The sequence below is a fragment of the Astatotilapia calliptera genome, chromosome 7 (genome assembly GCF_964374335.1).
Source record: "Astatotilapia calliptera chromosome 7, fAstCal68.1, whole genome shotgun sequence".
Classification (NCBI taxonomy): Eukaryota; Metazoa; Chordata; class Actinopteri; order Cichliformes; family Cichlidae; genus Astatotilapia; species Astatotilapia calliptera.
The window spans coordinates 19,941,833-19,958,340 of record NC_137428.1 but is presented as its reverse complement, the minus strand read 5'-3'; the positions used below and the strand labels follow the sequence as shown (position 1 = coordinate 19,958,340).

Genomic DNA, 16,508 nt, shown 5'->3' with positions numbered 1-16,508 from the left:
AACTGAATTATATCTGTCTCCATGGCAACCTCAGAGTATAGGAGAGAGAAGAGAGAGCTCTTTATTTTGCAATAGATCCTTGCATATATATCTGAAGAAGCATAACAACACTTTGAGAAAAGGTGTGGGGGGTGATTGATGGAGGAAATATGGGCATGATTCAGGGCTTCTGATTTGCAATACATGCATGGAAGCCAGCTGGTGGCTCTGGATTAATAATATTTGATCGTGATCTTGTCTGGGGGGGTGGGGGTGGGGGGTCACTTTAAAATGCAATAGAATACAGATTGTGGAATGTGCCATTTCTTTTATTGTGAAAATGGGGAATATCTATAAATAATCTATAAAAATGTATATCAGTTTCCCCAATTCTGCTTGTTGGTGTTCTTAGCTGGAAGTATCGCTTCTTCGAGGCAGTTTAACTTCTGGAATATGAGCATGAACAAGCGGGAAAAAGAGAAGCTCGTCCGCAAACGAGTCCTTGTTCATATGGTGTCAGTTCTGAAACATCCAAGTCCACGATAAGAGCAAGTCACTTTGAACCAATAATTAGAATCAATCTCCAACCCATCTTTCATTTCACGTCATGTACACAATCACTAATCAAAACCACTTAAAAAGTTCGCCCTTAGATATGATACCAAAAACACTCCAATCCAAAACCAAAAACTTTTTGCTCTTGGAGTTTTTACTCCTAGCTTTGCCGTTGAAAAATGTTCCCATTCAGGAACCTCTGAGTGCCATGTGTCACTCTCTCTCTAATAGTGCCTCTGTTCGAAGCCTGTTGCACTAATGCAGCTGTGGCACTGCTGATATAAATCCTGGAATATCCACTTGCTCTCTTTATATAGGCCTCACTCGCACAATAGTTTGATTTCAAACACAACAAATGTGATTTCTTTCAGGTGGCTTCCTACATCTTCCACCAGAAAATGCTAACAAATATTTTCACAGTCCATAATACTCCCTCTCACTTATGTTTCTTTGCCAGCATTGTGACGTGTAATTACATCTTCTAAATTCAGGGTGTAATTTAACAAGCAGCATAAATGTAGATACAGCAGAGCAAAGGAAATGCGAAACAAATGTTTTTAAGGAGTGGTTAGTAACATGATGTTTTCAAATTTCTTTTTTTTCTTTTTTGAATTAACCACACGACCTATGCTGTTTGTCCGATCTTTTTAAAGAATGGTTAAGCTACTCACACTGTTTAAAATAAATATGTAAATGTTTAATCGCACTAAATTTCCACCTTTCCAATCTTATTTCTTATTGACGTTCATATGAAGCAAGTTTAATTAGCCAGGCAGTCTGAATTCAGGACCAGAAATTCCCAAAATATTTAGAGGAGGGTGTCTGATACATTGTCCCATTACGGGTACAAAGTTTCCTTTCGGCGGATCTAACGTGCCTTAGCCCCGCCCGCCGGTGTTGACTTGGAGCCACCGGGAGAGGGTCGACGAATCGAGCTCATCCACAGCGTGTGTTTCCGTGCTGAAAACGTTTCAAGGCGAGGCGACCGCTGAACGCTGAGGACCGCAGTGAACGTAGTTTTTTAGCCCCAGGTTTGTTTTTCTGTTTGTTGTACATTTCATAGCTCGGTTTGTAACGTGGCGTCATTCGATCTGTTCGCAAGCTGTCGGCGATTAAACAAGACTTGACGGCTGACATTAGCAGGATAGCCGCGTAGCTCTGCTGTTATTTGCGGTTTTGTACAGTCACAACGTGGACAGTGGAGCTGATAGGCACGCCTCGTAAAACACACCAACTGGCTAGCTTTGCAGCGCTGTTAGCTTGGGAGCGCAATGTCAGTACCGTTAACAGATAGCTAACTTATTCGCAGGCATCAGGTGATAAACACATTTTCTTTCGGGAGCAGTTTCTCTAATGTCCAGTCACCTCGGGTTGCTGTTTTGAATTTCATTTTTGATGAAAACCAAGGGGAGAAAAAAGACTCGATATTAGCCATTTGTTGGACCTTTCTCAAACGGCTAATGTGCTCTGGATGACATTAGCGCACATACGTGTTTGTGTTTTCTGGACTCTCCTCTTTAACCGTTAGGTGTCTGTGGCGGCTCTTGGTGGTTAAAACGGGTGCTGTTAATTCCTGATCTATGTGGGCGTTGACTGGCACTCCTTTTAAGTTTAGCAAGGCCTGCAGAGGTCCAGACAGCATGTACAGTACTTGGCTAGCAACAGTAGGCAGCGCATTTAGGTGGGCTGCGTTTGTACAGTACAGTGCATGCAGGCCAGCAACACTCAGGAGCTACCACACTTTCACATGTCCAATCCTAGATTATTATCTCTGTGATGAAGTACTGCGGGATGGTGCCTGAGCAAATACATACATGCTTATGAATTTCGTGTGCTGCACGTAGCTTAGTCACGTGTTGTTGCAGACAACTATCAAGAATAAATTCCCCAAATTCTTTGGTGGCAGCATCTGTTTTGTGAGGATTTTCTGCTTCATCTCATCTTTTGATTGTGGTGGTATAATTCCACAGCTCAGTTTATAGGCACACTGGGCTGTGGGAACATTCAGTGGTCACTTTATATTGCAGGCAGTTAATCAGTCATATCTGCAATTGGCTAATTCACGTACTTAGAAAAATACATGCTATAGTTGTAGTGGCTGACTGATACTTTTTAAGTAATGACTGTGATAGGTCAATGTCTGCTGATAATATTGGCCAACTCCTTCAGATTATTTGATCAGGTGTGTCCCTGCATGTACTGTATGCCGTTTGACTGATTGTATCATTTGATCCCCTCCGTTTAGCAGATCCAGGGAGAGGAACCTGTTTGTTTTTCCCGCTGCAGGTGAAAGACAATGGAGGTGAAAGGCAAACAGCAGGACGAAGACATCTCATTCAGCAACACTGACACTAATGGTAAGGTCCCACACAGGTTTATGTTGATGAGTTAAGCAATTCATTAGAGTAATGTAAAGATGTAAATGAGGTCCTGCTTTTAAAAATAAGCTAAGCCTGTCTGTCATGTCATCCGGCATGAAGTACAGTCTGCAGATACAAATGGTAATTAGTTTGTTTAAGGAAAGGAGAGAGGTAGGGGAAAAGAAACTGGCTTATGCTTCATAGCATGTGCACATGTCAGATGGTTGAGGGATTCGCCTGTACAGCATACTGCTGTTCTGTGGGCCCTGAGCAGGTCTGTCCCATGTTTTAATCCAGGAAGGGTACACGGTGGTGTTGGACTTCTTCCAGGATGCAGTTGGCCGCTAAATGAAACCTGTTCTTTGGGTGGAACATGGCGTAGACCTAGCTCCTGACGTGTAGTTATGTTTTTGTCACTTTTTCTAAGCTTTCAGTGGCTTTAGCCGGTAATGTTAATTTGGTTCTTTCCCCCAATTTATTTTCCCTAACGGTAAGGCAACTCAGTTCTAAATTGTTTGTGTTGTTTGGTGTTATAGAATACTATGGTAACAATGTCTTGGAAGAACAACAAGTGTGTTTTTTATGTTTATATATATATTATTACAATTACCCTGAACTACTTGTTTGAGTACTGCGTTCAGAGTTACTGCCCGTCTCCGTTTGACCAAATCACCTGTCTCTTTAGGTAAGCGCCCAGCTGAGGACATGGATGAGGAGCAGGCCTTCAAACGTTCACGCAACACAGATGAGATGGTGGAGCTGCGAGTGCTGCTTCAGAGCAAAGTAAAAAGACTCACACATCAGCTGTTGGGACTGCATTGCTGTTTTCTTCACCTTTTCATCAAAATTTTTTTTTTCTTCACAGAATGCCGGTGCTGTTATTGGAAAGGGTGGCAAGAACATAAAAGCCCTGCGCACAGATGTGAGTACACAGATAAAAATCTGCAAATATGTCTGCAATTGAGGGGACAGTTTTGCCAGCTAATGCCTGCCCCCTCTTTTGCAGAACCTCTCTTTTCTTTTAAATTTATATCTGCCTTGTTGACTGCCACTGGCCTGCTCACCAACGCCTTGGGCCGATGTTTAGCTATTGTGTCCCATCACTTGTGCTGTCCTTATATCTGGGATTCAGTCTAACGAAGTTCTATGATTACATTTGTGCTCTTTAAACATGAAGATGATGAAGAATTGAAGGTTTTCTTGACACAAGAGGAGAAATAATTTATTTAAAGAAAACCCAAAGTGTCAAAACAAATTACCAAATGATTTCTGCATTCCTGCAGAATTGGATTTTTTGGCGGCATGCTTTTACTATTGTATCTAGAATTGACATGCACTGTTACTATGATGAAACCAACTTGGCTCGTGTGGACAGACCAGGAAGGTCCTGTTAGACAGCTGTGTTTTGGGATTTTTTTTGTTAGGTTTTTTTGGATACCCCCCCCCCCCCCCCCTTTTTTTTTTTTTTTTTTCTCCCCCCCCCAGTCCTGTGTTTGTGAGTTTCAACCTAATTACATTTCCCCAAACTGTTGAAGCTATGTTTGACCTTGAAGTGACAACAGGTGCCTGAAAGCCTTGACTGGAAAGCCTTTTCAGGGACATAAATCTGTCTAGTGCTCCAAACTGCTTATTAAACATATCTTTGTCCAGGTCACACTTCCTGTTCTTCTTCACTCACCACAGTTTCACTTTTGGGACAACGTGTAGCGTGTATTCAATTAAAAATGTATTCCTTCTCCCCCTCTTCCCTTCTCCTTTTTTTTTTATTTTTTTGTCTTTACTTTTGGCCACCTTCCTCCGTTGCCCATGTACTGGATCGACATGCCCCTCCTGCGTTGCCCACCTTGACGTTGGCCCAACCTCCGCCCGCCCCCGAACGCCCGCCCGCCCACCTGACACTCCCGGTTGGCCCTGCCCATAAACTGTGCCCCTCCTTAATCGGGCACCTAACTTGACATCTTGTGATTGAATGCCCCTGCCCAATGCCAACCTCCTCCACCACAACCACCACCACAACCACCACCACCACCACCTCCTCGGCCCATGCAGTACAATGCCAGTGTATCAGTCCCAGACAGCAGTGGCCCAGAGCGGTATGTCCCACCAGTTATTGCCTCACTGCCTGATTAGAACAGTGAATCACATGTCTTTGATAATCTGCCTTCTGTTTGACTTTTAACATTTTGATATACATGACAGTATACCCCCCCCCCCCCCCCCCCTCCACTTGTAAGAGACGTGTTTGTTCCTTTTTTTCTCCTTTTTTTCCTGTCCATTTTCAGCCTCTCCATTGAGTTGGACCTTTTGTTATTACAGTTTATTGTCCATGCAGAGAATCACTGACAGCCCACTACCAAGTAGTTGGTGTTTTACATAATTAGCAACGCAGCGGTCAGATGCTGTTTATTTATATGTATTTTTTTTTTTTAATTTCCTTTCTGTGATGTTTAATTTTACCATAAATCTTGTGGAAAGCAGACATCTTTATCTCACTCTGTCCTCCTCCTCTGTGGCTCACCTGGCCCTCTCGCTTCCCACCCCCACTCTCAGCATCACTGTCCATGAGAGAGCGCACTGGCTCTTGTCCGGAGGCTCCGTCTTCGTGTCTGTCACTCATTATTGTTGTTTCTTTTTATTTCATGGTGCTGCATCCCCTTGTGTTAAATTCCTCTCAGGCCACATCAGATCAGCGCTGCCTGCCCAAACCTTTCATAACCCTCCCACCCCCGTTCCTGTTCTGTGCCACAGAGTAGTTGGCAACCACTCACATTTCTTTTCCCAGTCTAAACCCCTCTGCTCTGTTGCTGTTCTCTACTACCCACCTCGTCCTCTCCTCACCTCAGCCCCAAGCCCCTCTCCTCCCCACCTGTTCCCCACCCTCTTTCCCAACTCCTGGTCACAAAGAGAAGGTGTGCTGGTGGCGCAGTTGTCAATACAAGATAATGTGTTAAGTTATTACCTTCCTTTTCCCCAACTTGGTGGTGGGATGGTTATAGAAGATCTCTCTCTCTCTTTTTAAACCCCTCTTTCCCAACTCTGTGTGGCCGCAATCACATTAATTTGAGCCGCTCTGAAACCGCCCATCCTCCCCAAGCTTGTCTTTAAAAATAATATTATAATCAGTGCATGTCAGCTGCTTATTTAGTCAGTGTAGTGTTGGGGAAAAGTTATGAAGAATTCTTATTTTTTTGTGTAGCATTTAGCAGTCTTATTTTTTCCTTTTTTTAGTTTTTAAACCTTTCGTAAGTGTGTTCATAAATGTTTGCTGGACTGCTTCTTCTTTATTTGTTTATTTATTTTTTATCAGGTTTTGCTTTCTGTCCTTCTCTCTTGTTCTTCTTGTAACGCCTTGCTTCCTTTTGGCTAAAATGGTTCCTGACAGGATCCTGAGTGTGAATGCCAGTATCGACACTATTGGAGAGATTCTGTTGAAAATCATACCGACTCTTGAAGAGGTAAGCTGTCATAATAATTGTGCATATAAACAAAGAGCAGAAAGGTTGATGGTATCTGTTTATGAGATATGTTTATATGTTGCAAAAAAGAAAAATCACAACTGAATCTGACTGGAAGATCTTATTTCTTTTATTCCTGACCTTTCATGCTTTAAGTTAATATAACACAGAGCTGGTACATTGTATCCAGCTGCACCCAGCATGCATTGATAAAATGCTAATAATAATAGTAAGCTACTTTTATCTGCTTCCATATTCACAAGGGGTCGCCACAGCAGGTAGTTCCTGATATATTCTGAATTTTTGCAGCCCTACACGCAGCCATATGTCCCACCAGTGATGCTGTGCAATAGCAGTAGTTATGTGCTTACACAACAAAATTTTCATTAGCTTTACTGAGACTCACTGGGTCTTTGTCATAACCACTTCCTGGTTGTCATTCCAGTCATTTGACCATGCTTAATTAGCTTATCGCTAGACTACTCACAGATATAATGGTTCTAGTTTCTTTTTTGTTGAATTATGCTTATTAATGATCTTAGTATGTGTCACTGTAGTTTTTTGTCTTTGGTAAATGCTATCGTGATTTATTGAGAGTTCTTCTTGCCCTGTCTTAAAGTCTTTATGTGAGCTGTGAGCATGTGAGCTGCTTTAAATCTTCTCTAAATATCTTTTCTAAAAGCGGTTTGTAACAGTTATTATCATACTTGTTAATACTGATGGGGAGAGAATTTACAAAACCACATTGGATTGATTCAAATGACTGTTTATGCTTAAGTAACAGATTTGAAATCGGTTTGAAATGAAACAATCACGATGCAGTTGAAGTGCACGCTTATATTTCTTTATAAATTAAGCAGGTTAAAAAGACTGGAGGTGATCGCATTTGAAAGCTTTGTGAGCCTAAAGCAGACGGTCAAAGGAGAAGTTAATATAAATACAGGCCATGGGTTTGCTTTGCCCAAACAAACCAAATACATCAGAAAAACGGGAAGATTAGGAGTAGACCGATTGTTTGTGTACATTCTAATGAATGTACCAAAACTGATGAAAGGCATATTCAGTTTCAGAACAATACTATATTTCTCTGAAAGTCTACAGAGCAATACTAAGATTCAGCGAAATGCAACAAAGTTGTCAAGCCAGTACGTTGCAGTACAAGTGGACAATGACCCAAAACTTAATGTATGAGCACTCTGAACAGTTTGAAGATCAGGAGGAAGAATCTGCTGCAGTGTCTAAATCGCTCACCTGATTTCACCGACTGTGATGCTGCAAAGACAAAACATCACAAAGGAGGCATCGTTCTAGTCAGTCGTTGCTTTCAAATAATTTTTGACAATAAAAAACCTCATTTTATTTGGGATTATAAAATTCCATGCATAGAAGTGGTTGCTATTGCTTAACAGATAATAAACCCCTTAAAATAATTTTCTTTGACTCCTTAAGTTATTTTTGTTGGAGGCTTTAAAAAAGCTGAAAGGCTCCACTGCAACTGTATGTGCCATTTCAGACTGATGTGGTAGCATAGAGGGACAAAAATGATGAAAATTAAGTTACTGTCCAAATATATGAATGTACACTGCACTGATGTGAATTTTGAAATGCATTAAACATATTAATCATTGCTTTGTTCAATAATGCTCCACAATGAAATAGAAATTTAGCATCACATTTTCTAATCTTGAAATGACTTGCCAAATGCCAGATTGTGACCCATGCAGATGTGTGCATGGGTCATTTAAGGCTTGGAGTCCACTGCATGTTTAGCGGTTATAAGCAGGTTTAGCAGTTTTTTGCCACATTGGCAGCATATAAGTTACTGCCCAAAGACTTTAGTAATAAACTATAGGCAGATATTCTGACCCTGCTGACATTGTTGATCTTGTGCCGTGTTTCTTTAGTACCAACATTACAGCGGGATTGATTTTGACTGTGAGCTTCGGCTGCTGATCCATCAGAGCTTGGCAGGGGGCATCATCGGAGTGAAAGGTGCCAAGATAAAGGAGCTAAGAGAGGTAAGAGAGTCCAGATTAGCAGGATCCTCACGATGCTCTGCCCCAAAAGCTGGACTGTAGAATAATTATTAAGGTTGTAATTGTTAATGCATATTGTATCTGAAATATATTAGGATTTATTAGGACTTATTTGTGCCACCTTATTGTTGTATCTGTATTTCCCAAACGTTTTATAACTTGTTTATACTTTGAGTATTACAGATATAACTTATTTACAGCTGTAATCAGATAATGTGGTATATGTGATCAAAATTTGGCTCGTAAGAATAATTAAAAAAAACTAATTATACCTCAATTAAATTCACCTGATCTGCCCATCGAGATCATCATCTTCCATATGTCCGGACAGCTGTCAGTGTACACGTTTTGATTGAGATGGGCAATTATCCGAGCCATTGTTAGCTACGCAGCTCATATGTGTATTTATGACACTAGCAAAACTGGTCTTTAGACCAGCTTTAATGGCAAATTGGTCACAGATGAAATTGATAGACTGGAAAGAAGACTAACACTTTTTGTTCTTGTGCATCAGAACACCCAGACCACCATCAAGTTGTTCCAGGAGTGCTGTCCACACTCGACAGACAGAGTCGTCTTAGTTGGAGGAAAGCCAGAGCGCGTCGTTGAATGTATAAAAGTTATATTGGAGCTGGTGTCAGAGGTGCGATTACATCATTGAGATCTGTTAAAGGGGTTAACATGCTTTATAATTATGCGGTTCATGTCTCACAGTAAGAATAATAAATTATCTATTTAATTTTCTTTTCCTTCCCCTTGCAGGCACCGATCAAAGGTCGCGCCCAGCCTTATGACCCTAACTTCTATGATGAGACGTACGACTACGGTGGCTTTACTATGTTATTTGAAGAGAGGGGCAGACGACCCATCGGTGGCTTCCCCATTCGTGTTCGTGGCGGTTTTGAGCGCATGCCTCCCGTTCGTGGCAGCAGGCCCATGCCTCCCTCCAGAAGGGATTATGATGACATGAGTCCCAGACGAGGGCCTCCGCCACCACTGAGCAGAGGACGAGGGGGAAGTCGTGCTCGTAATCTGCCTCTGCCCCCGCCACCACCACCAAGAGGAGGGTAAGGGCAGTGCTTTCACATCTGAACTGTTTTTGTACTTACTATATAAAAGATGGCCATAGATAATGCCCATTACCCATTGGTGTTTTAACTCCCATTTTAAAGCCCCTGGTCAGCCGTTGCCATATGGTTAGCATAACCAAGCCAAACGTGAATGTATTTGGACTAGAGGGAGGAGTGCTAAATTGGCAACTAGGGCTATTGTTGATAGGTTGCATCCATCCATCTGGGTGCACATACATAAAACTTAAATACTATAAAAACGGGAGCACTCACTTCTTGCACACCAGCCCATATTATGTCAGTGCTGCAAATGGCTCCAACACCACAAATGCAGCCAAAGTTCAGTCCAAATTCAAATCAGCAGAGGTGATGAGCCTAGTCAGCATTCACCCACCCTAAGTGTTATTAAAATGAAGGTGAAAATTAGCTATAGGCATTTTTTTCCTACTCTTTGTAAAACGATCTTATTTCTCCAATAAAGTTTGGATCTAAAAAGCACTATTAGATTCCTGTTAATTTATAGGTATTATGTGTATGTTTGTGTATAGGCATATATAGTGTTTCACCAACTTCTTTTTCCTTGTCTGTTATTATCCACAGAGGTGACAGGTTTTCACATGGCAGCTATCATGGTAGCATGGATGACAGACCAAGGTGAGTAGGATTGTCAATACAAAATAATTTGTCTTAAGAGCAGAAGACACTGAAAGTTCGTCAGGAGGTGAAGCCATAGTTCAGACCTGATCAGAGGTCATCAGTGGAGTCTGCTTGCCCTGTCACACGTGTCCCCTATGTTGGAGGAACTGTGTTAACATTTACCTTTTTGTCTGTAGTGACAGAAGAGGCAGAGGAGACCGTTATGACAGCATGGTGAGTGTGTTTACTAGTGCTTCTGTAATGCTAATCCGTATGTGTCGCTTCCTGCTTCTGTGTAGTTTGTGTTTGTGAATCCTGCTTTAGATCATATGATTGGAATTTCTTTTTCTCACTTTCGTACAAGCGCAGTGGCTTCAACACCAAGCTGCTTTTTTTTTTTCTTCTCCCCCCACTATGTATGCACACTGATGTAGGCCTGTTGTTGCCAGGCAACTGTTGTCTCCGTGGTTACCACAGAGCAGCTGAGTACGTAGTCCGGAGATCCACCAGGCTAGCAAATGAGCAGAAGCCAAAGCGAGTCCTAAACTGTTTCCCTGTAGGTTTAAAGCTGCAAAAAAATGTTTTAATAGTAATACAGAAGCATTAATTTCATCACATAGGCATCAAGAGATGTCAGTTAATCCTTTAAAGTGAGTTTAAAGTGTCTAAGAAAAGAGCAAAAACTGACGTTTATCATGTAAAGTATAATATTATTTCTTTTTCTTTGTGAAACAAGAATTTCAGGAGTGAAAGCATCAACTGATTATTTTTAGCATTAACGCTTGTCACCGCTCTACTCATCTGAGTTAACAAGTAAACATCGTCACATATAAATTAAATGCAATCGGTGTAATAGATGTGGGACTTGCAGCCAATTTGCTACTTGACAGATCTTACCCATGGCTAAGCTTTTAAGGTGCACTTTAATACAAAGAAAGAGGTTTACAGTAAAAGAGCTACAGACAAATGCTGGAAAAAGTAATCAAAACTACAGTGACAGCTTCCAGTTGACATTGAAGTGTTCAGATGTTCAAAAGGCCTTTTTTTTTTTTTTTTTTTTTTTTTTTTTAGGCCTGTATGCAAGCAGATAGTTTGTGTACTTGACAGCCATATTACTGTAAAATAGGCTTTACTGGAACTTACTGGAGAGGCAGCTGGTTATCCCTCACAGTGCATCACCGTATATGAACTATATTTATATCTTCCTTTAAAAGGATGGGTACACCTAATTTTGAATGTTAACGGTAATGCTCATTTCTTTTGAAGTAGTAAATGGAGGATGAAATAATTATTGCCCCGACTATATATTCACATGTGTTCCCACCTTAAATTGAATTGGTGTCCTTGTTTCTGAGCCATTTAAGTGGTTTATTTAAAATAAAGAAATAAATACAGAAAAGGCCTAAATTGTCTACAGGGAAGTTGTAGCGTGATCAGCAATGCATCGTTTGTGTTTAGCAGCACAAGTCACTGACAACTTCCAGCCGAGTCACTGCACAAACCAGCAGAACAGAATCCTGGAAAGTGTAAATGTGTTTTGGGGCACGTATGGAGTCTACGAGGACTCGTACAGGCTGATTAAAATAGAAGCATATCTGTTCTATCAGACATGTGTGAGCTGAGCAGCTGAAAAGCCGCCTGTGTAAGAGGCAGCGTAGTCAAAATTGGGTTTTTCTTGAACTTCCCCACAAAAGCTGCAGCTGTTCTTGGCAGTATTGTGAACTCAAACTGATGATGCTTTTATGTGCTTCAAATATATGAACGACTGAAAGTCTCTGTGGTGATCTAGGAAGGTAAAGCTGAGTACTTTACTAACGAGTACTTTAAAGGTCTTCAACATGTGCCTTTCTGTTGGTCAACTTTATTCAAATGAATAATTTCAGAAAGGCAAATCATCACATGAAGAGGCCCAGAGTTATTTCACCCTCGGATCAAATTTCTAGCCAACAACATGGTGTTCTTATAAAGTTCAGTGTGATTTTTTTTAAAGCTTTGAAATGGATGCGCTTAATACTGTGGGATGAGTACTCCCCTTCACCTTGGTGAACATCAGATTGTTCTTAGTCTGCATGAGTGTACACGAGTTGTTTGTAGTTTAATGTAGAATGGATAGTGAGCATTTAGTTTACTCCAGGTTCTGAGAGCTTCGTCTTTACTGTGACATTCAAACTTATATTATATATATTTTTTCCCCCATCAATTGATCCTGAAATGCAGAGTGGAGGTGGATATGGTGAGTGTTCTTCTTTATTAATCTCCTGGAAAAATTCAAGTTCAGCAAAGGAAAATCAGGGCTTCTTGGACTTTATTCTCATAATTTCATCTTTTATTTTTGAGAGGTTTTATAGGAACACCACAATGCTGCAAGGCATGGGGCAACTCCACCGATCAGGCATAACATTATGACCACCCGCCTAGTATTGTGTCGGTCCACCCTTTGCTGTCAAAACATCTCTGACCCGTCAAGGCATGGACTCAACTAAACCCATGTGCTGTGGTATCTGGCACCAATTGTCAGCAAAAGATCCTGTAGGTCCTGTAAGTTGTGGGGTGGGGCCTCCATGGATCAGGCCTGTTTGTCCAACACATCCCACAGATGCTCACATGGATTGAGAAGTGGGTCATTTGGAGGAAACAATGCTGAGGTAGGTGGCACGTGTCAAAGTAACATTGGTTAGACCAGGTCACCTTTTTCTATTGCTCCGTTCACCCTGACTGGTCTGTGGCTATGCAGCCCCTTAAGCAACAAACTGCAATGCACTGTGTATTCTGACACCTTTCTATCAGAACCAGCATTGACCTTGTGGTCAATTTGAGCTACAGTAGCTTGTCTGTTAAATCGCACTACACGTGTCAGCCTTCGCTCCTCACGTGCGTCAGTGAGCCTTGGCCTCCCATGACCCTGTCACTGGTTCACTGCTGTTCCTTCCTTGGACCACTTTTCGCAGATACTGACCACTACAGACTGGGAAGACCCCTCAAGAGCTGCAGTTTTGGAGACACGCTGACCCAGTTGTCTTGCATTCACAGTTTGGCACTTGTAAAACTTGCTCAAATCCTTGCACTTGTCCATTACTTTCTTCTCATCAACTTTGAGGATAAAATCGTCACTTGCTCCCTATGAGATCCCATCCACTAACAGGTGTCATGATGAAAAGATGATCAGTGTTATCTCTGTCACCCCAGTGGTCATGATGTTATGCCTGATCAGTGAGTATAGACTAGCTCACAGGTTTTCTAACACATTGCCATTATCAGTTCAGCTTTGACTTGATGTGTTTAACAGTTAAGTTCATTATTTATTGAATATACTACTGTGTAAGGAAAAGATGAAACCATGCAATGTCTACCAGTTTAAAAACAGTGAGTTTCATTTAAATCATTTATTTTTACTGATAAATGAATCCGTTGATTCAATAATTGAACTGCAGCTCAAGTCTGGAACATTCTGGCTACATTCTTTACTATCACTTTTCTCTTTTCTTTGTTCTGGGGTGCATTTTCATTTTTTTCCTTTCTTTGTTTTCTTTTTGATGTTTTCAAAGACAACAGTTCTTCCTGGGATCACTTTCAGTCTGGTGAGTTGGGATCGATCGTTACTATCCCAGCGTTTTGTTTCCTAACCTATAGGGATTGTTGCATCTTCTGGCATGCTTTAGTTAAAGATGGCTTTTCCCCTCTTCCACCTTATGTGGTTTTAACTCCTCCTAGGCGGCAGAGGCTCGTACAGTGATATCGGAGGTCCAGTCATCACAACACAAGTCACCATCCCAAAAGATGTAAGCTAAAGTGAGCAATGACAAGAAAAGAGATGCCACTCCTTCATGTATGTTTTTTTTTAACTCTCCTTTACGGTTGTTGTGCAGCTGGCAGGCTCCATCATTGGTAAAGGCGGTCAGAGGATCAAGCAGATCCGCCATGAGTCTGGGGCATCCATCAAGATTGATGAACCACTAGAGGGCTCTGAGGACCGCATCATCACCATCACAGGGACACAGGACCAGATCCAGAATGCCCAGTACTTGCTGCAGAACAGGCACGCACTCCTCTGATTTTCCCCAGGACAGTATCAACACCACACAGCAGTGAGGCCTTTCTGTGCTGACCTGTGTGCTCATGCTCACCCAAATGGAAATAATTGTATATATTTATTTTTTTTACTTTTAATCGGTCAACTTTGACTCACAGTTTCTCCAGGAAAATCTGAAATGAAAGCTAATAAGATCACTAGATTAAGCAGTTTATTAACGGAAATTGTGCAATTCTTTTGGGTAATTGATGATGAAATAATTCTGCAGTGTAAGTTTGATGGAAACTGGCTTTGGGTGGGGGAAGCTTTAAAGACGACCTTGGATCTGGACTATTTTATACTATTTTGTAACTTTTTACAGTCTGCGTTAAGATCGTCTGGCTGATTAATGAATGATGAAAACAGTGTTTCATCTTGTGGAGCTTTTCATTTCACTGTGCTCCCTCTCACCACTAAATGGCTAAGCTGGTCTCACCAGTTGGTCGGGTCGCTTCTTGCAGACAGAATTTATTTCCAGCTTTGACCTTGCGTTACTTTTTTTTTAACTTACAAATGTGCTTCATGTGGAAAATGCTTAACAATTTTTCCACATCTGGATTTACAACTTCTTAACCCGTGCCATGTTTCTGTTAACATAAATATTTCTGATGTTTCGTCCTTACCTTTTATCTGTCTTTTATTTCAGCGTGAGGCAGTACTCAGGTCGGTTCTTCTAGGAAGAAAAGAGAAGAAGCAGAAGAGTGAAGCCATGCTGCCATACTGTTTGTTCCTGCTATTCAGAGCCTACATTCCTCTGCTTTGGGTAGACATGCCCCTTCCACACAAACACACACACACACTACACCGCCTAGCTGTGTTGCAGTTTTTATTTTGACAAATCTTAAGCTGTCAAACAGCAGTCAACAAGTTTTTCTGTGCTGGTGTGATTACTTTTAAGAGATTCTTGTGCCGTCACTGGAGTAAACCCATCTGTGTGATGACTTTCGGTGTTGTGAGAGCCAACCTCTGGCCCTTGTTTCTTTTATTTCAGTACAGCATGCAGAATGTAATAGTTTTGTTTGAATCATTATGTTTGTTTGATTTATTTTTTTTCTTTCCCTTAAAGTTTTAAGCACACTTTCCAAATGAAGATGCATGGTGTTGGAATGGTTCAAAGCCTTTTGAATAAACTTCAGTTTTTACACGACCTCCAACACCTTTTTTCTCACTGTTAAATGAAGTAATGAAGTGCTTTCTTTCTTTTTCTTTTTTGAATGATGGGGTTCAGTGAGATTGTTTGGGAAATGAATTTATTTATGTCTATTACGCTAAAGTAGAAAGCAGAGAAGAATTGAGATGCCAGCCTCATGTCTGGAGGGTCAGTATGAAGCTAGCACCACAGCCTGTTGGCTTACTCTAGCACAAAAGTGAATGCATGCAGCAGAAATTCCACCCATCAGTCCACAGATGAACATGCTGTATCTTGTTGTTGTTTATGTTGTACAGAAAGAAGCTAAAATGTACTTTTGGCCTTCCTCTCAGCACAAATAATATCTGCTTGTAACCCATTGGTGCCTATTTTAGAAACCTTTCAGTTTATAATTCTCATAAACAGTTTTTTTTATGGATCAAACAGAAGATTTGTGAAAATTGTGAACTTTTGAAGTGTTTGTACTGTGGGTGTACTTTCTAATCCGTGATGGTGCTAGCTTCATATTTTATCAGGCAGGAAATAAATAAACCTATTTCCCAAAATATCTTTTCTTTTTTTTTTTAAGTCGGGATACTTGTGCCAGTGTGGTATGCATAAAGAAAGTTTTAAGATTTTTTTTTTTTTTTTTTTTGTGTGTGTGTAATCGTCTTTCTTTGAAAGGCAAAAAGCTGTATAAAGTGTGTATATATTTACATAAAAAAACAGTAATTTTATGAGTGTTTAGAACGGCCCAGATTACTTAATACTTTGGGGCCAAAAAACAAGAAGAACAACAAAAAAAGACAGATTTGGTAATCTTTAGTTGTCTTTCCATTATTTCTTTTCTACCACTCACAGGGATGGACTCGCTGAAATCTTCCAACCTTAAGAGCTGATCAGTTGGATCCATTTTATTCTTGCATTTTTTTTTTCATTATTTTAATTTTTGGAGAAGGATTTTTAGAGTTCTGTGAATTGATTTCTTAAGATACTCTCCCCCCCCCCCCCCCCCCTCTTTTCTTTGCAGTTTGATGTCAAAGGATTTGTGAGTCCAGGAGTGGTGATTTTTCTGTGTAGTACTTGCAGGTGTTTAGTAAATAAAGTCTGTGTCACAGCCCACAAAGTGTAAGTGTGTGTCTATTTGTTTTTATTTCAGCGGAGCAATACTGCGCTGCTGTCTTTGTAGTACATGTAATTGGTTTACGGACATGGTGAA

The 16,508-nt window shown here is 40.9% G+C and overlaps 1 protein-coding gene across 5 annotated transcripts; it reads left to right on the top strand.

The window, feature by feature from the left end:
- The first annotated feature begins 1,091 nt into the window (after positions 1 to 1,091).
- hnrpkl (heterogeneous nuclear ribonucleoprotein K, like) lies at positions 1,092 to 16,421 on the top strand. 5 transcript variants are annotated; one of them, XM_080303617.1, is made up of 16 exons: positions 1,095 to 1,565; positions 2,783 to 2,896; positions 3,585 to 3,677; positions 3,760 to 3,816; positions 4,944 to 4,987; positions 6,277 to 6,349; positions 8,254 to 8,367; positions 8,900 to 9,028; positions 9,148 to 9,452; positions 10,056 to 10,109; positions 10,289 to 10,325; positions 12,309 to 12,324; positions 13,637 to 13,669; positions 13,803 to 13,870; positions 13,958 to 14,127; positions 14,807 to 16,421. In XM_080303617.1, exons 2-16 carry the CDS (start codon positions 2,831 to 2,833, stop codon positions 14,835 to 14,837), a joined length of 1,290 nt encoding a protein of 429 aa, XP_080159743.1. In that variant the 5' UTR covers positions 1,095 to 1,565; positions 2,783 to 2,830; the 3' UTR covers positions 14,838 to 16,421. The 5 variants fall into 5 exon arrangements, 4 of the variants coding, with proteins under 4 accessions (XP_080159744.1, XP_080159743.1, XP_080159741.1 ...); XM_080303615.1 differs by having other exon boundaries at positions 2,780 to 2,896; XM_080303616.1 differs by lacking the exon at positions 1,095 to 1,565 and adding an exon at positions 1,585 to 1,850 and having other exon boundaries at positions 2,780 to 2,896.
- The last annotated feature ends 87 nt before the right edge of the window (positions 16,422 to 16,508 follow it).